General features: G+C 41.2%; 1 protein-coding gene across 1 annotated transcript in view; it reads left to right on the plus strand.

The window, feature by feature from the left end:
* Nucleotides 1-26,125, plus strand: part of ECPAS (Ecm29 proteasome adaptor and scaffold) — a 115,877-nt gene that overhangs the window by 58,540 nt on the left and 31,212 nt on the right. The window contains exons 13-27 of the mRNA XM_062207765.1: nt 639-705; nt 1,146-1,268; nt 4,571-4,674; nt 6,715-6,838; nt 7,760-7,840; nt 10,191-10,416; nt 10,846-10,937; nt 12,435-12,569; nt 13,680-13,842; nt 14,260-14,432; nt 16,537-16,638; nt 20,842-20,965; nt 23,575-23,720; nt 24,142-24,196; nt 25,732-25,846. Of these exons, the coding sequence (XP_062063749.1) occupies nt 639-705; nt 1,146-1,268; nt 4,571-4,674; nt 6,715-6,838; nt 7,760-7,840; nt 10,191-10,416; nt 10,846-10,937; nt 12,435-12,569; nt 13,680-13,842; nt 14,260-14,432; nt 16,537-16,638; nt 20,842-20,965; nt 23,575-23,720; nt 24,142-24,196; nt 25,732-25,846 (1,830 nt within the window). The remainder of the gene's footprint in view (nt 1-638; nt 706-1,145; nt 1,269-4,570; nt 4,675-6,714; nt 6,839-7,759; nt 7,841-10,190; nt 10,417-10,845; nt 10,938-12,434; nt 12,570-13,679; nt 13,843-14,259; nt 14,433-16,536; nt 16,639-20,841; nt 20,966-23,574; nt 23,721-24,141; nt 24,197-25,731; nt 25,847-26,125) is intronic.

The raw sequence follows: 26,125 nt of genomic DNA on the forward strand, positions 1-26,125 counted from the left end.
TCTTAGTATCCCTGTTTCCCAAGATGGATTTATTGTCTTCTGCTCAGTATGATTTCCTCAGTGCAGGTCCTCCTGGTTTCATTTTCTGTCACTGTATTTCAAGTTAGGGAGACAGCTGTGGAGCATCCTCAGTGGCACTGTGTGCTGCTCTGCACTCTGCACAGGTTCTCTATTGAGCCAGTTAGACTGGGTCTTACTCACTGTGCAGGGAGAGGAGCTTTGGGTTTGAAGAAAATCTCCCCCGACAGGCTGAGCCAGTGGGGGTCTTCAGCAGACCTTGCCCCGCCTGGTGATGAGAAGTAGCAGAGCCCTTATCATAATAGCCTTCCGTTTAAATCGCAGCTTAGTCTGTTTTCTTCATGTTAAAATCAGAAATGTTACCTGAATGCATGGACTATTACAGAGGGGATATCTGGGAGGTATATTAGCAAGGATTACCTGGATTAGACAACTGAAGAAGTAAATATTTACTTTGCAAATATTGTACTCTTAAGGGAGTTAATCCAGTGATACTGACATTATGTTCAGAGGGGAAAATGTGGAGTTCAGAAAAATTGTGTTTAGCTCCATTCCCCCTCCCCTGCCTCTTTTTTTGTGGAAATTTGTGTTAGTAATGATATTCCTATATTCTCTTACAGTCGAATGCCTCATTTATTCACTAAGGATATAGCTCTTGTGCAGCAGCTTTTTGAAGCCTTGTGTAAGGTAGGGAAATGGCTCGTGTGTTTATGCTTTTTTTTTTTTTTTAAAGATTTATTATTTATTTGAAAGAGTTACACAGGGGGGTGGGGGGAGACGGAGAGGGAGAGAGAGAGAGAGACTGACTTCTGTCTGATGGTTCACTCCTCAATTGGCCGCAACGGCCGGAGCTGTGCCGATCTGATGCCAGGAGCTTCTTCCAGGTCTCACATGTGGGTGCAGGGGCCCAAGGACTTGGGCCATCTTCCACTGCTTTCCCAGGCCACAGCAGAGAGCTGGATTGGAAGTGGAGCAGCTGGGTTTCAAACTGGCGCCCATATGGGATGCTGGTGCTTCAGGCCAGAGTGTTAACTCACTGCGCCACAGCGCCGGCCCCTATGCTTTCTGTTTGGATGCTCACCTGGAAATCCAACAGGGAGAGAAACACTGTTTTGTTATCTTTCTAGGAAGAGCCTGAAACTCGACTTGCTATTCAGGAAGCGTTATCTATGATGGTTGGAGCTTACAGTACTTTGGAGGGAGCACAGCGAACTCTCATGGAGGCCCTTGTGGCTTCATACTTAATAAAGGTATGTCCAACCATGAGCTGCAATGCCTGGTAGTATACATATTTTACTACTTTAAGAACAACATTTGAATTGCTTTCCTTCTTAACTGCTTTGATAATTAATAGAGGTATTTGCTGATTATATTTATGATTTATGATCAATTTTTATTTTTCATGATGGAAATCTGATTTTAGGGGAAAAGGAGTATATTCATGATATTTAGAATAATGCTTATGTTTGAAAGATTCTGTGTGAGAAAATAGTTTCTAGTGCGTGTCCTCCAAAGTGGAGGTATCCTGTCTTCCTGATTGGCAGCTGAGCAAAATAATGCAGTGGAGCAGAGTTCTGCAGGTCACATTGCCAGAGAAAAACAAAAGGAAAGAAAGACAGGTTTCCTGTGTCAGACTGAGTCTATAGGAAGTAAGCCAGTACTGCCATACGTACTCTGCTGCCTTCTGGTCCTCTACTTGGCTTTCATGGAGTTGATGCGAGAATCTGGAGTGTGTAGATTCATACCTATGTGTAATACACAATATCAAAGAAATGTGTATTTTCACTAGTCAGTTCTTTGTAACTTTGTTTCTATGAGATTGGAAGAAAGAATAATGGCAAAAAATTTTGGTGAGATTAATATAAATTGTGTCCTACTGAGATTAGACTAATAGGATTTAATATATTTATATTGAGGGAGTCATGAAAGGTTTCAAAAAGTTTTTGTTTCTGTTGAAATATGGCAGGGTTAAATTGTGCTGTTGTGTACATTCAGAAGACTTACTGTATGTAAGGATTTCCATTATCAGAAGCACCTAGTTCATGGTCAAACATGACGGACAAAAGACTTCTAGGGTTATTTAGAAGCTCATTAGAATAGAATACTTAAAACTTTCCCTGCATTTCTGTGTTCATAACAGCTCAGTTCACAAGAGCAGAGATGATGCAATCAACCTAGATGTCCATCAGCTGATGGCTGGATAAAGAAAATGTGATACACACAGTAGAGTATTACTCAACCATAAAAAAGGATGAAATCCTGACACTTGTAATAGAATGAGTGAACTGGAGATCATTATGCTAAGTGAAATAAGCTAGACCCCAAAAGACAAATATCACATCCTCTTATTTGTGGGAGTTAATGTACATATAGAGAGTATAAAAATTGTATGACTGTCACGTCATTTAGGATTTAGTTAAAAATATTGCTTCATTGAATTATACCATGTAGATGATGATATACCCTTCTTTCCCCATATTACAGTTGTCACAGATCCCTCATTTTGTGTAATTACTATTTCTGTTTTCATGAAAGAATAGTACGTGTGTGTGTGTGTGTGTATGTCTACATTTGAAGTGAATGTAGCAAAATGTTAGAAATTATTAAATTTTAAAACTTATAAAAAGGAGAAAACTTTTCCTAGGTAACAAAGAAGCATGATGCTTGTATAATGTTTGTAGATATTGTTTCTCCTCATGTACACTTAATCATGTAAGATATCACCAAGAAAAACTAATTTCTTTTTAAAGATTTATTTATTTGAGAGGCAAAAAAGCAGAGAGAGGAAGAGACCGAGGTAGGGATAGAAAGAGAGAGATACCTTCCATCTTCTGGTTCACTTCCCAAATGGCTACAACAGTTGGGGGCTCAGCCATGCTGAAGTCAGGAGCGCAGAACTCATCTGGGTCTCCCATACGGGTGGCAGGGACCCAAGTATTTGGGTCATCATTTGCTGGTCTCCCAGGTTCGTTAACAGGGAGCTGGATTGCAAGTGGAACAGCCTGGACTCCACCCAGCACTCCAAAATGGGATGGAGGCATGGGTTATGACAACCTACTGCAACACAGTGCTGGCTTTCAAAACTAATTTCTTTTTGTAGACAACACTTACAGCAACCAAAATTCTAGGCTAAGTCATCAAATTTAAACTAATCCTTAATATCATTGTTTCCCTCTCTCTCTTTCTCCATCTCCAGCTTTTTAATTTGAAAGGCAGACCAATGGAGAGACAGAGAGACAAATAGACAGAGATCTTGTATCTGTTGGTTTACTCCCTAAATGCTTGGAGCCTGGAACTCCATCTGGTTCTCTCATGTGGGTGACAGAATTACCTGTTGCCTCTGAGGGTGTGCTTAGCAGGAAGCTGGAGTGGAAGCAGAACAGGGACTTGGGCACACCCACAGGAGCTGCTCTTTAATATAGCTCACGGAATTCTAAACAGCAAGACTATCAAGATAAATAGACCAGTATACATTTCTTAGTATTGCTTTTATCTTGTGTTAGGTTTGTGGTTGCAAGAGTAACCCAAGGGGAGAGTGCATGAGAGCAAACCTTCAGGATCAATGGATTATTTTTTTTGAAAGTCCTTTTTTTAAGGAAATGACTTTTTTTTTTTTTTTTTTAGATTGATTTATTTATTTGAAAGGCAGAGCTACAGAGAGGCAGAGGCACAGAGAGAGCGGGAGAGGTCTTTTATCCGCTGGTTTGCTCCCCAGATGGCTGCAATGGCCAGAGCTGGGCCGATCTGAAGCCAGGAGCCAGGAGCTTCTTCCTTGTCTCCCACTTGGGTGCAGGGGCCCCAAGGACCTGGGCCATCTTCCACTGCTTTCCCAGGCCGTAGCTGAGAGCTGGATTGGAAGTTGAGTAGCCGGGACTCAAATTGCCACCCATATGGGATGCCAGTACTGTAGGTGGCGTCTTTACCCACTATACCACAGCATCGGCCCCCAGGATCAGTGGATTCTAAAGCTGCTTTTCTGGTTGAACTTTGTTTTTATAAATTATTAATCTAGTTCAATTGAATATGTAGTTGAAGCTGGTTTTGGGGTCAGTTTTAACTTTAGAACCAATTTGAGAACATTAGAGGTATTTTGTGCTAAAAGTTTATAGGGATTCCAAGTAAGCTATATTTGTATTTGCTTCAGAATGCCTGAATTTCTCTTGTGTGACAGAACTTGAGATCCGGGGAGGCAGAGCTAATGGCCAGACACTGCCACAGTGTTACTGGTCCCCAAGTTTTGGGCTGAGAATGTACATGTACAGAGAGCCCTCCCAGCTGTGGTCTTTGTGTGCTTTCCTGCTTTACTTGGAGGATCCTCTTAGCTTGAGAAAGGTACTTAAGTAGCTGTCACTGTCCAGAAGACTTTTTAAAACATGATTGAAGTCATTGAACAAATGATTTGTCTTGATTTTATTTATACATGTATTTACTAAAATGTCAACTTAAATTTTGTATTGCTTACGTTTAGGATGGGTGACTTGTCTTGAATGAATTGCTGGTGATTGACTTTTTTTCCCCTGTGGTGATCTGTGTGTTTTAATGTTTCAAACAGCCTGAAGTTCAAGTTCGGCAGGTGGCTGTGAAATTTGCCAGCACAGTGTTTCCCTCAGATCATATACCTTCCAGGTATTTGCTCCTGCTGGCTGCTGGAGATCCGTAAGTTTCTAAAGGTGTTAATTTTTGTTTGTGTTCATTTTTAATTGTTTTGAAAAAATGTGTGAAGCTTGAAATTTAGAAGCAATTTTTTAAATAGTTAAAAGTATGGCCTTTATGATATAAACTTCTACATCTGCACTGAATATTTAGGTGCTTTCTCTCTCTCTCTCTTTTTTAAAGATTTATTTATTTGAAAGAGTTACACAGAAAGAGGAGAGGCACAGAGAGAGAGAGAGAGAGAGGGAGTCTTCCATCTGCTGGTTTACTCCTAAATTGGCTGCAATGGCTGGAGCTGCACCGATCCGAAGCCAGGAGCCAGGAGCTTCCTCCTGGTCTCCCACTTGGGTGCAGGGGCCTAAGGACCTGGGCCATCTTTTACTGCATTCCCAGGCCATAGCGGAGAGCTGGATCGGAAGTGGAGCAGCCGGGTCTTGAGCTGGAGCCCATATGGGATGCCAGTGCTTCAGGCCAGAGTGTTAACCTGCTGTGCCACAGCGCCAGCCCGCTTTCTATTTCTTAAGTGAGACTTTTGTATATATTTTTTTCTTTTGTGTTATCAGAGTTAGCCTTACCTTGGAAGACTAAAAAGCCTCATTCGCGCTGAGGAATGGCTTACATAAAATTATGTGTTCATTGGTGAATACCCTTGCTTATCAACTTGTACTGTCCATTTCTTTAAAAATGAAGATTTTTTGATAACAGTTTCAGTATTCTAGTTGCTCCAGGAGTGTGTCCCTGATAACCTTGTTTCTCGGTAATTTGCATATATTTTGCTGTGATTTTTTTTTTTTTGGTTGGAATTTTAATTGGATATTACAAGTTATTTCTGTGTTCTAGCTTTTCACCTTTTTTTTTTAAATTAAGGTTTTATTCATTTATTTAAGAGGTAGAGTTACAGACAGTGAGGGAGAGACAGAAAGGTCTTCCGTCCGTTGGTTCACTCCCCAAATGGCCGCATTGGCCAGAGCTGCGCCGACCTGAAGCCAGGAGCCAGGTTTCTCTTCCTGGTCTCCTACTTGGATGCATCTTCTACTGCTTTCCTAGGCCATAGCAGAGAGCTGGATTGGAAGTGGAGCAGCCGGGACTTGAACTGGCACCCATATGGGATGCTGGCACCGCAGGCGGAGGATTAACCTACTGCGTCACAGCGCCGGCCCCGCTTTTCACTTCTGATCATGGCTGCTGCTTTTCATATAGCTGCATTTAGATTTGGTGAAAGTGGCTTTGAATTGTTGAGCTGTGTTCTAGAGCTCTGCTGCTTCTCATTTTTCTACAACAGTTTTCCAACCACAGGCCAGACACCCCAGGACCTGGTGGCCTTGACTGTATCATGAACTCCAGGGAGTTGAGCAAAGCTTTTAACTGCTGTAACTTATCTCCAAGTGTTGAAAGTTATTTTCATTTACAAACCCCAAACCAAAGTGTAACTCATTCAGTAGTTTTCCTTCTTTATTTTAATTAATACTGCCGAATTATAAAGGGAAATTCCCTGGCAGTTTCAGGTTTTCTTTATTAATTCTTCTCATCTCTTTTTGTGTTAGGAAAATTGGGCCTAGATCAGAGGCAATTAAAGACTTAGAAGGCTCTTTGTATAGTATCTGAATAAGACTCTGGCCAGGGCTGTAATTGATTGGGTTTTACATTTTTACAAACTAGCACAGACTGCTAGCCACATACATAGAGCACTGTTCAGTTACTGAATTTTAAATAAAGTATGGATTATAGTTACTTATAATTTGCCTGTAACAAGGAAAAAGTGCACACATAAATATTTACATAGTGAATTGCAGTACCTGTCTTGTTTTTTCTTATGAGTAAAAGTCAAAGATGCAAGACAGATGACTCTTCAAATACTAAGACATTTCCAAAAAAAAGTAATTTCTTAAAAAATGTATTTTACTGATTCTTTGTTTAGATAGTCACAAGTATATTTAAGCTGCTTTCTCAGAACTCCAGTTATACATTGCAGTTGTTACTCTTCAAATGGTTGTTCTCCCACTGGTGAAATTGGTTGTTTGTTCTTGTTCTTCTTTCTGAAAGACGAGAAGAAGTTCATGGAGAAGCACAGCGAGTGCTGAGGTGTCTTCCTGGTAGGAACAGAAAGGAAGGGCCGGCTAAGCAGATGCCTTCTTTCCCAGAGATGGTGTATTACATCCAAGAAAAGGTGCGCATCCGACTTGAGATAGCTTGCCTCAATCATGTAATGGATGAAGAAAATTAAAATAAACATTTTAAAAGTGAAAAGTGTAATCAGTAAATGTTAAACAGCAGTAAATTCTATAGCAGTGGTCATATTTAGAATATGAAGGAGGTACAAAGTAAGAAGAAAAGTATGATTCTTAAATGTGATTGATGTGTGTTACCTAAATCTGAATTACTTGCAGTTCCTTTCACACTCGTCAGCATTTTGACAGTTTTTTCCTCTTTGTATGCTGAGCCTAAACATACTTGTCTTGTTTTGTTTTTATGGGCACTATTTGGGATGGCACACGGGAGGCTGTTGTAGAGAACAGGTTGTCTCCACAGTGATCGTCGCAGAGTATCCCGTCACGTTTTCTAGTTCTTTGCTTTTGCACAGTTCTTTCTGCTGGCAGGTTAGAGGATGGGAAGTATGACCCCCAGCCTTGACTCTGTCTCACTTTTTGCATCAGAGTTGGTTTTCACCTTTGCTGGGGATCCTAGCTTTTAGGGGAGCTGGGGGTCTCTTGGAGCAGCCATGATTTCCTTTTCTGTAGTACAGTCCTGTTTGCGGTCCAAAGGTGTCCTGTACTCCTATTTTCCTCCTACCTCCACTATTAAAACGATTGGATGCAGTGGCATGGGGTGACTGTGTCAGTAGTTGTCTTCAGTAGCTATATATATTTTTTAACAAGCCGGTAAAATGCAAGAAAAGTACAATGCTCATGCCATTTAGATTGTGAGGTACATGCACACTCAGTAGGATTAATGGTAAAATGTTTTGATTAGAAAGAGAAGCATACCTCGCACAATAATGTAACTAGAAAGCAGTTATTTTTGAGTTGAGGAAGGGCACCGGCCTTCCATTTTCCAGTAAGTATATTTGTTTTGGGCTTATTTTTATTAGGCTTCCCATCGGATGAAAACTCCAGTCAAGTACATGACTGGGACCACCGTCCTTCCATTTAATCCGGCAGCCTTTGGAGAGGTAGGACCTTCGTGTATTTCTATTTGCTTTCATAAAGGTTTGGAAAGATAACACTACACTCAGAGATGTCTGTGGGGGGTGTGCATGTGTGTGTGTTATAGGTAAACTCATATTGTAGTATTGTTCTTTCCCAGGTTATTTATTTTTATCTTTTTTAAAAGATTTATTTATGTATTTGAAAGTCAGAGTTAACATAGAGAGAAGAGAGGCAGAGAGAGAGAGAGGTCTTCCACCCACTGGTTCATTACTCAATTGGCTGCAATGGCCAGAGCTATGCCGATCCGAAGCCAGGAGCCAGGAGTCAAGAGCTTCTTCTGGGTCTCCCACGTGGGTGCAGGGGCCCAAGTACTTGGGCCATCTTTACTGCTTTCCCAGGCCATAGCAGAGAGCTGGATGGGAAGTGGAGCAGCTGGGTCTCGTACTGGTGCCTATATGGGATTCCGGCGTTTCAGGCCAGGGTGTTAACCTGCTGTGCCACAGCTCTGGCCCCTATTTTTTTATTTTTAAGATTTATCTATTTATTTGAAAGTCAGAGTTACACAGAGAGAGATCTTCGATCCACTGATATTCACTCCCTAAATGGCCACAATGGCCGGAGCTGGACTGGTCTGAAGCCAGGAGCCAGGAGCCTCTTCTGGATCCCTCATGTGGGTATAGGAGCCCAAGCACTTGGGCCATCTTTACTGCTTTCCCAGGCCATGGCAGAGAGCTGGATTGGAAGTGGAGCAGCTGAGACCCAAACCAGTGCCCATATAGGATGCCAGCACTACATGTAGGCAGCGACTTTACCCGTGATGCCTCAGTGCCAGCCCCAGGTTATTTATTTAATGAAAAAAAATAGTACTTGATATTTTCTTAATACATAGTGGAGTCTATGTATTTATCTTGGTGATATTCTCTTTGTGAAATAACTGGATGTTCTACACTGATTATTGTTGGATTTTTTTCTTTAAAAATATTTATTTATTGATAAGCAGAATGATAGAGAGGGAGAGCAGGGTAGAGGTGTCTTCCATTCACTGGTTCATTCTCCAGATAGGCATAACAGCCAGCCTGGACCACACTGAAGCTAGGAACCAGGAACTCCATCTGGGTCTTCCACAGGGTGGCCAGGGCCCAAATAGTTGGGCCATTATACACTGTCTCCCCTGCACATTTACAGGGAGCTGGATTGGAATTGGAGCAGCTGGAAAACCAATTGGCACATTTACACTGGTTGCCAGCCTTGCAAGCAGTGACTTAACCTGTTGCACCACAATGCTGGGTGCTACTGCTGGGCAGCAAGTTAACTTTGGATTTTAAAGCCAACATATTATTGAGGTTGTTAGAAATATCTAGTTTTGAAGGTAGGAGATTATTTGATATCAGTTGTACAGAGTTTTAAGATAATTTGCATGGAGTAAGAATACTCACAGTAAATTGTGGCTGTCCTTTTTTAGCTACCAGTGGAGGAGCTTCTAGTGGACTCCTTGATAGCAAGTTTAAATCTGGCTTTTATGGTGTCCCATCTGTTTTTCTATAAATGATTTGATCCTACTTTCTCAAATTCTTGAGTCAATGGACATGAAACAACTGGAATTCCATAGGAACAGGCCATTTGCTCCAGGCTTCTGATTGTGTGTATGTGTGTGTATACACATGCATGTGTTATTATCTCTCTCTCTCTTTCTCTCTCTCTCTCTCTCTCACACACACACACACAGCTCTTAAAATGTTTTTCATTGTGATTTTTAGACTTCAAAAATTGAATTTGTATTTTAACTCCATCAGACTCCATTTAAAAGCACTCTGGATTTGTGAAAACTTATTATTATATCATTTTTTTCCATCGTAGTTTAGTTAATATGTCTTTTTTTTTTTTTTTTTTTTTTTTAGGTTTATTTGTTTTTGAGAGTTAGAGAGAGGGAGAGACAGGCTGAGAAAGAGAGATCATCCATCCACTGGTTTACTTCCCAGATGGCCACAATGGCCAGTGCTGGGCCAGGCCAAAGCCAGAAGCCAAGAGCTTCAACCAGGTCTCTCATACGAGTATCAGTGGCCCAAGCTCTTGGGCCATTTTTCACTGCTTTTCCCAGGCTGTTATCAGGGTACTGTATCAGAAGTAGAGTAGCTGGCACACAAACTGGCACCCATGTATATATGCAGTGGGTTTACCTGCTAAGCTGTAATGCTGGTCCCTGCTTAACGTATTGAGTTCTATTTTCTGGCTTCTGTGAGGATTGTGATGTCTTTATGAAGGGGAATGGGCAATCTTTATGATGGGGAATCTAACTAGAAATTGTCGCTTCAAAGAACCCCTTCCCCTCTAACTTTGGGAAGCGTATCTGGTATTCCTCCTCTTCTGTTTCAGATAGTTCTGTACTTGCGCATGTGTCTCGCTCACAGTGCTGGGGTGGTGCCCACCTCTCAGAGTTTGGCTGATATGCAAGATCATGCCCCAGCCATTGGGCGCTACATACGGACTCTGATGTCGAGCAGCCAGGCAACAGCCTTATCGTCTTCCAGTAAGAGTGGAGAAACCAACCCTGTTCAGATCTACATCGGCCTGCTTCAGCAACTGTTAGCCGGTGTTGGAGGTAGGAAGTCATGATGCTATGGAAACACACTAAAGTACTTAAACTAAGCGCAAAATGTTCTCTCCCTTCATTTGTGTAAGGGTGGATTTGTCTTTGTTTCTTTTCTAAACTTGATTCAGCCTTGATATACCATTTCTCTTTTCAGAAAGAAATGCTAACAATAGATAATTCATTTTTACTTTGGAAGTGGGTGTAAAGAACAGGACATCTCTTTATGTAGATAACTCATCTGTAAATTTGTTTTTTTGAACCACATACTATATTTAGATTGTGTAATTTTTTGATAGAACTGAGGGTATAACAGTATCCTCATACTTTACTATTGCCTATAGATTTAATACTAAAGAATAACTATATTTTAAAGGAATTTTGTGATCCCTTTATGTCTGTTACTTTTCTTGAAACTTAAAATGGTTCTGAATTCTTTAGGTTTGCCAGTCATGTACTGTCTGTTGGAAGCTGTGTCAGTGTATCCAGAAAAGTTGGCCACCAAATTTGTAGACAAAACAGAATGGATAAAGGTATGCCCTGTGTATGTTTATTTCTCTTTGATGCTGTAAATTTCACACTTTAGCCTCATAATTTCTTCTTCTTACCAAAGTTGCCTTTAGTTAAAAATTTTTTTTTGTAAGGTAGTAGATTTGCATGTTAAATTAATATATAAAATATTTCCTTTCCCTAAGTGTCTCCCATCTACCCAAAATTCCACCAACTGCATGCCCTTTCTTCTCTTGCCTCTGATAGTATACATAGATCAGCAGTTCTGGAATTTATGCATTACACAGACTAAAACATGTTTAAATTTTTTTTCTCTATTCACACTATTTTATATCTTCTTTCACTTAACAGTGGAACTTCCTCTATAGCTGTGGAGGGAATATCCTCTTTAGCTCTGTCATTTTCCTCTGTATGAATGTGCCATAGTTTACGCTGCATCCTTGTTGATGATCATTTAGGGTCCAACTTGCTGCAATGAATGGTCTGTCATCTTATGAGAAAGTTATTTTTTAAATGAATTTCCCAGAAGTGAAATTGCTGGGTCAGAGGGCATTTGCTTTTGTAATTTTGATAGATAATGCCACACCCACCATGTGGATGGGACCAGTTTATGCTTCCACCAGCCATGTGTGAGAATATTCTTGTTCCACAGTTGCACCCAAAGGGTTGCCAGGTTTAGCAAATAAAAATACAAGACGCTCAGTTAAATTTGAGTTTCAGATAAACAGTGACTAGTAGTTTAGTAACAGTATGGTCCATATAGTTTTATGTATCTCTTGTGCTACATAAAGCAGTCCTTTTTGGGAAATGCAGTTTAAATTATGGCAAAACATACAGATTATATGTTTAAGAGTGAAAACATGACTGTAATTTACCAAGAAATGTGAGTTTTGTACTTTTCTGGAAAATCTTGTCTCGTGAAATTGCTTCTAGTTTAAAAAGCATGTATTCTCTATGAATATTTACCAATTTTAAAGTAATATTGTAAATTTGAACTTTGATTTTTGGATCAGGGATATCATACTGTTTGTCTATAGTACAAATATGGCCTTCCAGCTAAAAATTGTTTCTACAGTTTTAAGTAGTTGGAGAAGAAAACCCAAGAGGCAATTAACATTTCATGTGTGAAATTACAGTGTCCATGACATGTTGGAGCACAGCCATACCCACTGGCTTGTGCACTGTCTGTGGCAGTGGCTGCACCATAGTGCAAGAAGGGAACAGTGGCAGCAGTGGCCTGATGGCCCCCAAAGACTATTGTGCCCTTCACAGAAGAGACCACTGACCTCGGTTCTACCTCAGCTGTACTTAATTTCTCCTATTAGTACTTTTGTATTTTTGATGAAAATGTACTTGATTTTGATATATCATTTAGCTTTCATTTTGTTTGGAAATAGCTTGTGTTCTTTTCCCATGGATACCAATAAATTGAACCTTACAATGTGTTAATTTTAAATGTTAGATGTCAGTAGAAATATGGTTATATAACATGTATGCATTTCTTTTTCTATACTGCTCAGAGCCTGATGAACAGCAGTAAAGAAGAAATGCGTGAATTGGCAGCATTGTTTTATTCTGTGGTGGTATCAACGGTGTCGGGAAATGAGTTGAAGTCAATGATAGAACAGCTTATAAAGACTACAAAAGACAATCATGTATGTTACTGGTTTTGTTTTTATTCTTTTACCATTGCAGATAGTACAGTTTTGCCATGGTATCTAACCTGTTTTTAGTTTTTGTATTCTCATTTGTAAAGTAAAGTTAGAGTCTTTTTATAACTGTAAAGATTAAATAAGACATTGATTGAGTCAGTTCACTTAAATTTGAGAGCACTGTTTCAAGTGCTAGGAAGACAGTGGCAAGTAAACACATGAGAATTTCTCATACTGCCTGTTACTGAAAAATGTTAGCTTCTTTTCTTTCTTTTTCTTTTTTTTTTTTTTTTGACAGGCAGAGTGGACAGTGAGAGAGACAGAGAAAGGTCTTCCTTTGCTGTTGGTTCACCCTCCAATGGCCGCCGCAGCCAGTGCGCTGTGGCTGGTGCACCGCGCTGATCCCAAGGCAGGAGCCAGGTGCTTCTCCTGGTCTCCCATGGGGTGCAGGGCCCAAGGACTTGGGCCATCCTCCACTGCACTCCCTGGCCACAGCAGAGAGCTGGCCTGGAAGAGGGGCAACCGGGACAGAATCCGGCTCCCCGACCGGGACTAGAACCCGGTATGCCGGTGCCGCAGGTGGAGGATTAGCCTATTGAGCCGCGGCGCCGGCCTCTTTTATTCTTCTACATCTGCTATTTACCATTGTGCTTATAATAAAACAAGCTGTTTTCAAGTAGTTTATTGGCTACTCTGTGTTTAGGGATTTTAGCATTTAGAAATAGAACCTGTGTTTTGTTGGCAATCGGGAGCAATTTTGTTAGGAAACTATGATCCTATAGTTATGGAACCTCTGTAAACCCAGAGGAAAGCGTGGGTGCTGTGAGAGCATACAGGAAAGTCACCTGGTCCGGAGTTGAGTGGGACTGGGATTAGGCAGTGTGAATCTGGATGTACATCAGGACTCTGCCTTATTTCCCAGAATTGTCTGTGTTAGAAACTCTGAGTGCCTCTTGTTCCCTAGACCTCTCTCACACACATCCAGTGGAACCTCAGGTGGTCAATTTATTCTTTGGCCTTAAGTTTTATCAGATAGATGATTATAATACACAATTATTTCAGTGTATTCTTTGTGAGAGAAAGAAACATTTGCTATTATGTTCTTAAATTCAGAGCCCCGAAATACAGCATGGATCCTTGCTTGCATTGGGATTCACAGTGGGAAGATATTTGGCTAAAAAGAAAATGAGAACAGCAGAGCAACAAGACCTAGAAACAGATGCTGATTTCCTGCCCGAACAGGAGGAACTCATTCGGAATGCCACAGAAACCATAGGTGACTAATGTCTGCTGACTTGGGCGTTGCAAGTTTTGAATTATGTGGTTTTAATTTCTTTTCACAGCACAAGGCTTTTTGCTTTTTGTTTTTTCCATAAAACCTTATAGATGTTAAGTAAATTCTGTGTTTTTAATAATGATGAAGATATTTGTGTGTGTGTACATTTTCTCCTACATGTTTGCATACAGTAGATCATTCTGTTATGGGAGGAAATTTAAACATTCATAAGAGACACTGCTCTGTGCTCTGTTGCCTAGTTTCTTATTATCGAATAAATGTTAACAATTTTGAACTTAGAAGATACTCTGGTTTTTTATTTTATCTTGCTTTTTTTTGTAGTAACATTGCTGGGTGTTTTGGCTCACAAGGATAATAGTACATTATTCTCTCTGTTGTGTCTAATTATGCTCACAGGCTCATTTTTGGATAGTACGTCGCCCCTCCTGGCGATTGCTGCTTGTACAGCCTTGGGTGAGATTGGCAGAAATGGTCCACTCCCAATCCACAGTGAGGGATCTGGCTTTACCAAATTGCACCTTGTAGAAAGCTTACTAAATAGAATACCTTCCAGTAAAGAAACAAATAAGGCAAGTCACTTTCTGTTTTCCTTTTTTTCTGGAATTCCATGTTTCTATTCACAGACATGTAAACGAATAAAAATCAAATTATAATGAGAATATTTGTAGCCAGAGGAAGGATTTAATGTATAAAAGAATGATAAAGAAGGAAGTCGCGGTTTTTAAGAGTTAGGGATTTTTTTTTTACAACTCTGTGTAACCATCATTTGACCCAATTGTTCACTTTGAGATTGGAAATCTATGAAGATTTGAGTAAAGTATTGAATTAATCAGAAAATATATATATATTTTTTCATACAGAAGGTAGATAATAAAAAATGTTATTTGTTTTTTGAAATTGTAAACCAAATTAAATCGTAACCTCCTGTACTGGTTTGGTTTTAAAAAGTCTAGGCATTAGTAACCTGAGTTAAAGGACATCGCTAGTTTTTCAGGTTTTTTTTCTTTTTTTTCTTTTTTCTTTTTTTGACAGGCAGAATGGACAGTGAGAGAGAGAGACAGAGAGAAAGGTCTTCCTTTTGCCGTTGGTTCACACTCCAATGGCCGCCGTGGCCGGCACGCTGCGGCTGGTGCACCGTGCTGATCCGATAGCAGGAACCAGGTGCTTCTCCTGGTCTCCCATGGGGTGCAGGGCCCAAGGACTCGGGCCATCCTCCACTGCACTCCCTGGCCACAGCAGAGAGCTGGCCTGGAAGAGGGGCAACCGGGACAGAATCTGGTGCCCCGACCGGGACTAGAACCGGTGTGCCGGTGCCGCAAGGCGGAGGATTAGCCTAGTGAGCCGCGGCGCTGGCCTGGGTTTTTTTTCTTAAGATTTATTTATTTATTTGAAAGGCAGAGTTTGGGCCGGTTCCATGGCTCACTTGGTTAATTCTCCTCCTGCGGCGCCAGCATCCCATATGGGCGCAGTGTTCTAGTCCCGGTTGCTCCTCTTCCAGGCCAGCTCTCTGCTGTGGCCCAGGAAGGCAGTGAAGGAGGGCCTAAGTGCTTGGGCCCCTGCACCTGCATGTGAGACCAGGAGGAAGTACCTGGCTCCTGGCTTTGGATCGGCGCAGCACTGGCTGTAGCACCCGTTTTGGGGGTGAATCAATGGAAGGAAGACCTTTCTCTCTGTCTTTCTCTCTCACTGTCTAACTCTGTCAAAAAAAAAAAAAAAAAAAAAAAAAAAAAAAAAACAAAAAAACAAAAAGAAAGGCAGAGTTATAGAGAGGCAGCAGAGAGAGAGAGAGAGAGAGGTCTTTCATCCACTGGTTCACTCCCCAAATGGCCGCAATGGCCAGAGCTGTGCTAATCCAAAGGCAGGAGCCAGGAGCTTCTTCCAGGTCTCCCACGTGGGTGTGGGAGCCCAAGGACTTGAGCCATCTTCTGCTGCTTTCCCAGTCCATAGCAGAGAGCTGCATTGGAAGTGGAGCAGCCAGGACTAGAACTGGAGCCGGCACTGCTGGTGGTGGCTTTGCTTTACCTTCTATGCCACAGCTCTGGCCCCAGTTTTTCAGTTTTAAATAAATGTTTTCATAGACTTAGAAACATTCTTTGTGATCAAAGTAGCTTAGTGTTGGAGTATGACTTAATGAGCAGAAGAATCAATTTACGACAAGTTAAAGAAACATATTATTCTTGATTTAGCTGTGATTTAAAACTGAGAACATTACACAGTGTAGTTTTTATTCATTATCAACCGTTGTTTAGCACTTGTAATGTTCCAGGGAGTATGCCAAGTGTTTTCATGTATGAATTAATTGAAGCCTCCCAAAAAATCTAGTGAAGGAGTCACAGTTGCCCTCTCTGTGTGAGATAAAATGCAGAAAAAGAGTCCCAGAGAGGTAAAGTAACTTGCCCAGGCCACATACCCATAAGTGCTTGAGGTGTGATTTGGTCTTAAGTCCTCTAGGCCCAGAACCTGTTTTTCTGTGAGAGCTTAAAGGATGATAACCCTATAGGTTTCTACCTCTGATATCTCAGAGACATAGAACTGTATAATTGGAGGTTTTTATAAAGATGTATGCATTGGTGCATTGGTTAGAGAGATTGCTCTTCTCATTGCCCTTTGGAAATGCTGTTATGTGGTAAAGCTGTTACACCTTTGGTTAAAAGAAAAATTCTGTTATTTCAGATGAAGGAACGAGCAATCCAAACACTGGGATATTTTCCAGTTGGAGATGGAGATTTTCCTCATCAGAAACTTCTCTTGCAAGGTCTGATGGATTCCGTGGAGGTATTTATTATTACTATTTGATTGGTAGTCTTATTTATTTTTATTTTTTTTAAAGATTTATTTATCTGAAAGAGTTACACAGAGAAGAACAGGCAGAGGGAGAGAGGAGGAGAGAGGGGTCTTCTATCTGCTGGCTCATTCCCCAATTGGTTACATCGGCCAGAGCTGTACTGATCCAAAATCAGGAGCCAGGTGCTTCTTCCAGGCCTTCCATGTGAGTGCAGGGGCCCAAGGACTTGGGCCGTCTTCTGCTGCTTTCCCAGGCCATAGCAGAGAGCCAAATTGGAAGTGGAGCAGCTGGGACTCGAACCAGGGCCCATATGGGATGCCGGCACTAAAGGTGGTAGCTTCACCCGCTATGCCTCAGGGCCGGCCCTGATAGTCTTTTAAACAAATGGCATTTTTTAGTTGTCATTTTGCATTCTGTGAGATTTTTAGAAAAATTATTTGAAAGGTAGAGAAAGAGAGGCTCTTCCATATGTGGTTTGTTCTCCAAATGCCCATAGCAACTGGGGTTGGGCAGGCTGAGATCAGGAGCCTGGAAATCAATCTGGATCTCCACTCTGGGTGGCAGGGGCCCTACTTGAGCTATCACCTGCTGTCTCTCAGGGTTCACATTAGCAGGAAGTGAAACTGGAAGCTGAGCCAGAACTCAGACCCCAGGCATTCTGCTGTTTGATGCAGGCATTCTGACCAGCATCTTAACTGCAGCTCCAGGTTCCTGCCCTGCTCTAGGTTTTTATTTAAACTTTTACTTGTTCACCAAATACTTGGCTTTAGGCTCACCACTGTGGTAGGCAGAGCATTAGCTAATAATCTATAAGGGAAAAATATTTTCTAAAAGTTTTTGAATGAAGCATGGTGAAGTGTAGGTACACAGTACTGGTATTGCAGTCATTCTTGAGACCAGTGATTTAGCTTCTGTCCCCGGATGCCCAGTGTAGTGGAGCAGACCACAAGCAGAAGTAACAGATGCTGGTGCAGTAGCATGGCCAGATCTGTCTCCTGCTTACTCTAGCCTTAATTCTTTTTTTTTTTTTGACAGGCAGAGTTAGAGAGAGACAGAAAGGTCTTCCTTCCGTTGGTTCACCCAAATGGCCGCTACGGCTGGCACACTGCGCCAATCCGAATCCAGGAGCCAGGTGCTTCCTCCTGGTCTCCCATTTGGGTGCAGGGCCCAAGAACCTGGGCCATCCTCCACTGCCCTCCCAGGCCACAGCAGAGAGCTGGACTGGAAGAGGAGCAACCAGGACAGAATCCGGCACCCCGACCGGGACTAGAACCCGGAAGTCTTAATTCTTGACATTCTCTCACAATTTTGGGTCTCAGTCTCTTTGGCCTTCTTTGTTGTGAGCTTCTTCTCAGGTTGTTGGTGTGCTATTGGAAAAGCCTTCCCTACTTTTCTGAGTAGATTCTTAAGTTATTTGTGCTGTCACAACTTTCATTCTTTTTCTTCACAGTGTTTGTTAGTTTCTAATTGCCTACTAGACCGACGGCAGGTCTAGTTTGCTTATGATTATAAGAGAAGTGCCAAGCAATCTGATCATGATAGGACCTTCATAAATGTCGATCGAGTCAGTAACTGAATGAGGAGACATTTCATGGAAGGCAGTGGACACACAAGGGTTTGTAGTTCTGTCAGAGATCGTTGGATTGGTGCAGGGCTTTCATAGGAGAGATTGTCACTGGGCCTTGAAAAATGGAGAGAGGAGAAGAGGGGAGAAGAGGATAGTTGAGGCTAAGAACTGAGGCAGCTGAGAGACCGACAGGTGTTAGAATTCAGGACTCTGGATTCTCAGTTCAGTAATTTGGAAGGAAATATTTTGGAGATGTGGGGACACTGAAGTATTCATGTATCAGGTTCTTCCCAAATGTCACTGGCGTTGTAACCACTTTGGGAGAAACTTCTGTTGTCTGTTTTTTCATCTTTTCCTTTTTTTTTTTTTTTTTGACAGGCAGAGTGGATAGCGAGAGAGAGACAGAGAGAAAGGTCTTCCTTTTGCCGTTGGTTCACCCTCCAATGGCTGCTGCGGCCGGCGCATCATGCTGATCTGAAGCCAGGAGCCAGGCGCTTCTCCTGGTCTCCCATGCGGGTGCAGGGCCCAAGGACTTGGGCCATCCTCCACTGCACTCCCGGGCCATAGCAGAGAGCTGGCCTGGAAGAGGGGCAACCGGGATAGAATCCGGTGCCCCAACTGGGACTAGAACCCGGTGTGCCGGCACCACAAGGCGGAGGATTAACCTGTTGAGCCACGGCGCCGGCCATCTTTTCCTTTTTAAAATCCATTCTTGTTCTGTTTAAGTAAAGGAAGACTTGTCGGGATTCTTAATATTCTTTAAATGCCATTGTTTTAAGAGTTTCAAAATATAGAAATATGTGAAAAACTAGAAATAGGGAAGTAAATGGAAAGATTAAAAGTTAAACATTATTGAAAAAAAAAAACACGAATCAGAGAAGCAGAGTATCTTCAGTCAACTAGGACAAAGTTCTAGTGTTTCATTTTATTATTTTTTAAAATTTATTTGACAGGTAGAGTTATAGAGAGAGACAGAGAGAAAGGTCTTCCTTCTGTTGGTTCACTCCCCAAATGGCCACTGTGCTGATCTGAAGTCAGGAGCTTCTTCCTGGTCTCACATGCAGGTGCAGGGGCCCAAGCACTTGGGCCATCCTCCACTGCCTTCCTGGGCCACAGCAGAGAGCTGGACTGGAAGAGGAGCAACCGGGACTAGAACCCGGTGCCCATATGGGATGCTGGTGCCGCAGGTGGAGGACTAACCAAGTGAGCCACGGCACTGGCCCCCTGATTTTATTATTCTTTTAAAGATTCATTTTTTGACTTAAAAGGGTTAGAGGAAGAGACAGAGACAGAGATCTTCCATCCTCTGGTTCACTTCCTAAATGGCTGCAATGGCCAGGGCCATGCCAGGCCGAAGCCAGGAGCTGTATGCTTTTTCCAGGTCTCCCATGTGGCTGCAGGGGCCCGAGCATTTGGGCCATCTTCTGCCCTCCCAGGCACATTAGCAGGAAGCTGGACTGGAAGTGGAGCAACCAAGAATTGAACTGACACCCATATGTCATGCCGACATCACAGGTTGCAGCCCCGAGATAGCTGTCAGAGAAGTGTTGACCAGGGAAATTGTATTATGAAAGCCCTCGTCTTTTTTCCTAGTCTTAGAAGCATGTGGCGGTAGCAGTTGACGCCTCATCAAGCGCCCAGCTAAAGTGCTTAGAGCAGTCAGTGAATGTAGGAGTGGCCAAACTGTTGTTGGTGTGCTTTGTTCTGTGTCTGTTCCAGTATCTGTCATTTGCTGTCCCTTCATTTCGTTATTCCTCCAATTCTTAGGTTTCTTCCAATTCACAATGAACAAGGCAGGTCCAGTTCCATGTTGGGTCAATGATTCATACTTGTGTAGCATGTCAACATTTCTATATCAAATTCTAAAATATTTGATTATATAAAACATATAAATTTTTGGCATTTAACTTTTGAAACAATTTCAAATTTACAGTGAAACTGTATGGATAATATAAAAAAATTCCTGGATACCTTTTATCCAGATTGCCCAAATTTTAACATTTTACATTGATTTATCATTATTTTTCTCTGAATCATGTGAGAGTAACTTACAGATAATCATATAATTTATGAGTACAAGGAGTTAATAAGTATAAATAACTAAATAAGTATAAATTACAATAGCTACTATTGATTGTGTAGCTATTATAATCCAGCATACTGTATAGTAGAATCTTTATGTACTTTAACCTAGTTTATTCTTACAGCCTTATGAGGTAGGTGGTAATGAGTATTTCACAGATGAAGTTGTTAAGTCTCAGAGAAGTTTAAATAAGGGTTTGTCACTGAGAGAGCGAGTGAGAGAGCGCATGTATGTTAGAATTTGCACTGGTGGAGGCCAGTGTCCGCCCAGACAACCCCTACCACGCTTCCAAAGTGGTCCTCTGCTGAGGGACAGAAGGGCAGCATGGACTTGGAAACACATCTTCAAGTGAGTCCTGCGTTCTCCACTCCCTCAGCTTCCCTGCTTGTGAACCACCAAGTTAACTGAAAGGAAGCCAGGCAGAAGAGTGCAGACAGCATGCAAAGAAACAAGACAATTGAGCCATTTTTCTGTTAAAAAAAAGAAGTAGATACTTTTGGGAAATGTTTTCTTTCATTCATGGTTTTGCTTCCTTCATTGCAGGCCAAGCAGATAGAGCTCCAGTTCACTGTTGGTGAAGCCATTACCAGTGCTGCGATTGGAACTAGTTCTGTGGCTGCCCGAGATGCCTGGCTCATGACTGAAGAAGAGTATACTCCCCCTGCTGGTACTGGATTTGTAATCATCAGTAATCCTTTTCTGTTTCTTCATTCCATTTGAAGCAGAACAGCAGCAGCAACACACACACTTACGTACACATTCCATATTCTTTTTCAAAAATTTGTATCTGTCTTAACAGTTTGGTTCACTCAAGAAAAATAGTTGATGAGCAGGAACTTTTATTATGCATCTGGCAAACAGGGAAGGTAGCTGTGGATCACTTTAATATTATGCTCTCATGTGAGTAATTAGCCAGTTTCAGAATTCCAAGTATAGCAGTTTTTAAATTGTGTGTCTTCCTCACCCTTTATTCTCTAATGACCCTTGAATGTCTTCTCCTAGTGTGCCATTGTCCTGAAGGTGTAGTGGCTCTTAGTGACTATATAATGGAGGGAATACATAGGTTCTGACTGTATCTTAGAGATAACTGTGACTTCAGAATATCTCATGGCTTAATTTGAATTTGGAATTGAAGATATTTTTCAGTGTTTGAACCAGAATTTTACAGAGTTTTTTGAATTAAATTTTTTTTAAGTTTTATTTTTTTAGTTTAGAAAAGTTAAAGGGTGGTGTCCTCATGGTAACCATTCTATTATAAATTGTTTTCTATCATGAATACTATAATTATTGTACCTAGTGTTGTAGTTAACATTTGTTAACATTTAACGCCGCAGTAATGTGTTTGCTTATTTTTTCATTAGCTACCATAAAAAGATTTAAAGGAAATAGAAAACACACTCTTGTTTGTACTCCAATTGGGAGAAGGGTGGATTGATGGAAGCTGATTTCGAGTCAGTTCTCTGAGGCTTTTTGAAAGCATTTGAGGCAAGGAGAAATTTGTATAAAAGGAAGGAAGTACTCAAAGAAGGGAAGTGACTGTTGTGAACAAAAAGGCAACCACACTTGAAATGGAAATTGTCATGTTGCATGTGAGAGACAATGTTGGAGGGGTGGATTTGCTGTTAAGAGGCATGTTTTTGAGTCCGTGGGTGTTTGCATAGTCACCGTAGTAAATAAAGACTAGTAGGTATCGATGCTAGTCTTCCTATTTCTGACCATCCTCTGTGTTGCCTCAAATTCTTTTTGGAAGCCTGAATCCTGTTGGGCTTTTTATTCATCCAGAAGAATCCCAGATTGTCCATTAAATGTTAAGGTTCTTTTGTCTTTGTTTAGGGAAAGGAAAATATATTTTGGGGAAGAGGGTGATAATGAGTCTTTGACCTGATTTTTGATCATGTTCTATATGTCATTCTCATCTGAGTGTTATTCAACCTTCTGGATGTCTTTTTTTTTAAATATTTATTTATTTTGAAATTCAGAGTTGTTTTAGGGGTTGGGGACTGGCAGTGGGGGGAGACTCATCCCAACTGCTGGTTCACGCCCCAGATGGCTGCATGCAATGTCCAGGGCTGGGTCAGACTGAAGCCAGGAGCTTCAACCAGGTCTCCCACATGGGTGGCAGGTGCCCAAACACTTGGGCCATCTTCTGCTGCTTTTCCCAGGCCATTAGCAGAGAGCTGGATTGGAAGTGGAGCAGCTGGGACACGAACTGGCATTCATATGGAATGCCAGTGTTAACAGGCAGTGGCTTTACTGGCTACGCTACGCCAGCCCCAACAGTGTGCTAATCTTGTTGTGAATAGAAAGACCAGCATTTGAGAAGCCAGTTAAGGCCTTGGTCTTGGCCATCTTGTTGTGTTTAGCATGTAATCTGTGGCGCATGTGGGGCTCTAATACGGGCTTGTGACTTTGGTGATTGTAGTTGTCCAGATAAGAGAACTGCAGATGCCCCCGTTATGGTTGTGTGAAAGAATAAAGGATTCCGCCCAACTGTGAAAACTAGATTACTGTGATCAGGGGAAGTGGAGGGGGTTGACTGCTCATAGACTGCTGTTGGATCAGTTGAGTCAAGAAGTGGTCATTGGGCTTAGCCACAGGAAGGAAGTGATAACTTTTATGAGTGATTTCTGTGGAGAAGAGAAGGTAAAAGGCAGATTTCTGGAGTGGGTTCAAGAAAAATGAGGAGTGTAGTTTGACTATAGTGTAGATAACTGTTCTGGAGGGTTTTAACAGAAAGTGCTAAGTCTCGATTGGAGGATGAGACTTTTGCCCCACAGAGGACGATAGAAAACACGTAGATACAGGGGAGGTACGTGCTACTGGTGTCTCACGAGAGGAGGCACAGACTTCTGCTAAATACTCCACAGTGTACAGAACAGGCCCCCAGCAGAATTATCTAGCCCAAATGTCCGAGTGCTGAGATGAGGAAACTGAAGTCATAAAGGAAAGGAAAAAAAACAGCGTGGCACTTGCAGGAAGAAAGTGGAATAGAAAGAGCTTTGCTTTTAGGTGGAAAATGAGGTCTGCTAGAGAAAGAAAATTGTGAGACTGGAGAGAGTGGGCAAGTTTTCATTGTAGGGTACTAAAGTTACCTGAGTACCTTTGATAGATTCCTTCAGCAGCTTGTTTAAACACCTTAGTCATTTGGACTTTAATATGTTGTGTTACGGCATTGTTGTATTTCAATTCAACATTGTTGTATTTAATTGTTAATTTAAATTCATTTCTAAAGGAAACTGTTATTTTAACTGTTTATCCTTATTTGCTTTTCCCCAGGAGCCAAAGTGAATGATGTGGTGCCATGGGTGTTGGATGTAATCTTAAATAAACAGATCATCAGCCCAAACCCACATGTGAGGCAAGCAGCCTGCATCTGGCTCCTTTCCCTCGTGAGGAAGCTAAGCTCCCATAAGGAAGTAAAGGTAAGCCAGGCTGTATATGCAAAGCTCTTTTGGAAATCATAATAATTACAGGTAAAAAGTAGGAAGGAAAGTGTGTGCAGGGAGGCTGTCAGCCAGTGGCAGAGTGGAATAAGCTGTGTGTATGGGAAGACGGTGGTGCCGATACCTGTTGGCTGGAAGATGGTTTTGAACTTGAAAGTGTAAAGTCAGAAGCATGAAAGGTGGGGAGGCTCAGATGGGAGCAAAGGTCAGATTGCCTTTAGGCTGTCTGTAAGTGGCGCAACTTCAGTTAATTTGGGCACTTGTGAAAATGAGAACACAATAGGGTTTGTGACTGTCTTGGGTCAGGAGACTTTACAGGTCTTGTGCACCCTGAGAGGGAGATTCTTACTCTCTGAAGGGACAGAGGCTCAGTGTTCCAATGTCTTTTTTCTTCTTTCAGTCTCATCTTAAGGAAATCCAGAGTGCATTTGTTTCAGTACTCTCAGAAAATGATGGTAGGTTGTTGGTAAATATGTGATTTCTGAACTTTATTAATCTTGTATTTTAAATTTTGAAGTCTGAATTAATGAAAATAAAACTTGAACAATAAAAATAAGGCAAAATTAAACTTTAATTATTAAGGATAAGCATTCTGTTACTGGCTTAAAAAACAGAATTTCTTGTGAGGATATAGGAAGCTTGGATTATTATCTATAAATTAGAGTATGTTCTTCAGCTTTGCTTTTAGAAATGGAATAGAGACTCCCCCACCCCACTCTTCTTTTAACATTAGCGCTATTACTAGTAGTTTTCTTCTGCTTCTGTTTACTTTTCCTGATGTAAAGCTGGGAGAGAGTAAATGTATGTATGTTAGTCATGTACGTAGTAACTTTGTGGGGTGGGCATTTGGCATGCTGATCAAGATGTACTTGGAACACCCACATCCCATTTCTAAGTGCCTGGGTTCAAGTCCTCGTTCTGCTTCTGATTCCTTTCTGCTAACATTCAGGCATGCATGTTGGGAGACAGGTGATGGCTCAAATACTTGAGTTCCTGTCACCCACGTAGGAGACCTGAGTTCCAGGTCCTTGTCTGTGTCCTGGCCCAGCCCTGATTGTCGCAGGTGTTCGAGGAATGAACCAGTGGATAGAAGATCTGTCTTTGCCTTTCTCCATTTCAAATAAATAAAAATTAGTAGCTTTATTTTGTACCTTGTTTTAAATATATGGTCTTATATTGCCTTTTCATTTCTAAAAAAGAAATTGAATGTGGGTGTATTGAGGCTTTTTTTTTTTTAATCTCTGATGTGTGCAGTTGTCTTGGCTATTCTATCACTATTTACTGTGAAGTGACATCATGGGTCCATCAGTGTTGTCTGGGTTTGTGAATTGGACCTCTGTACATATAGTTTTCATTTATTAAAAGTGACTCATATGAATCTTGTCATTTGCAACAAAATGGTTGTAACTGGAAACCATTATACTTAGTGAAATAAGCCAGTCCCAAAAAGACAAATACTGTGGTAACTATAATAGAGTACCTAAAAGGTAATGTATAGAAGTGAAATTGACACTGATGTGATGATTTTGAACAGCTCTTGTCTTGACTGTTGAACCATGTTTTTTGTTTCTTTTTTCTTCATGCTATTCGTTGAACTCTCTACTTAGTGTAGGGTTATTCTTATGAGTATAAAGTTAACTGAAAGTGGATCTTTGTAAAAAAAAAAAAAAAGAATGGGAGAGGGAGCAGGAAGAAGGGTGGGAGTATGGGCAGGAGGGAGGTAGGGTGGGAAGAATCACTATGTTCCTAAATTTGTATATATGAAATGCATGAAATTTGTATTCTTTAAATAAAAAAAAAGTGACTCATGCTGCCATCTCCATCACTAAGATGATTTAGTATGTTTTTAGCAAAATAGATTGATTATATTTTTATATCTTTGATGTAATTTTGGATTAAAGTTAACACAGTTTTTAAAAAAATTGATTTGTTAGCCAGTAGACAAATTTTTCCTAAAAATATAACTTTGATTTTTTTTTTTTTTTAATAGAACTTAGCCAAGATGTTGCTTCAAAAGGCCTAGGGTTAGTTTACGAACTAGGCAATGAGCAAGATCAGCAGGAGTTGGTGTCTACACTTGTAGAAACACTTATGACTGGCAAAAGGTATGATAAACTTAATTCCAGATTTGAATACATAGGGCAAATACATGTGCATACTAAGAACATGCTGTGGAAGAGGAAATTCAAATTCCAGTTTCCTATTTATTAAGCCTTTTCTAAATCGCAAGTCACTGGCTGTTATGCTGTGGATAGCAGTTTACTTATTCTTGTGTGTACTGTTTGCTTCACGAACACGGCAGTAGGTCAAGCTTTAAAAATTGACGTGGACTCAGGACAATTAAAGCATTGGATTAATAAGAAACATAATTACCTGTGGCTGAA

This window comes from Lepus europaeus, chromosome 12 (genome assembly GCF_033115175.1).
Source record: "Lepus europaeus isolate LE1 chromosome 12, mLepTim1.pri, whole genome shotgun sequence".
Taxonomy (NCBI): Eukaryota; Metazoa; Chordata; class Mammalia; order Lagomorpha; family Leporidae; genus Lepus; species Lepus europaeus.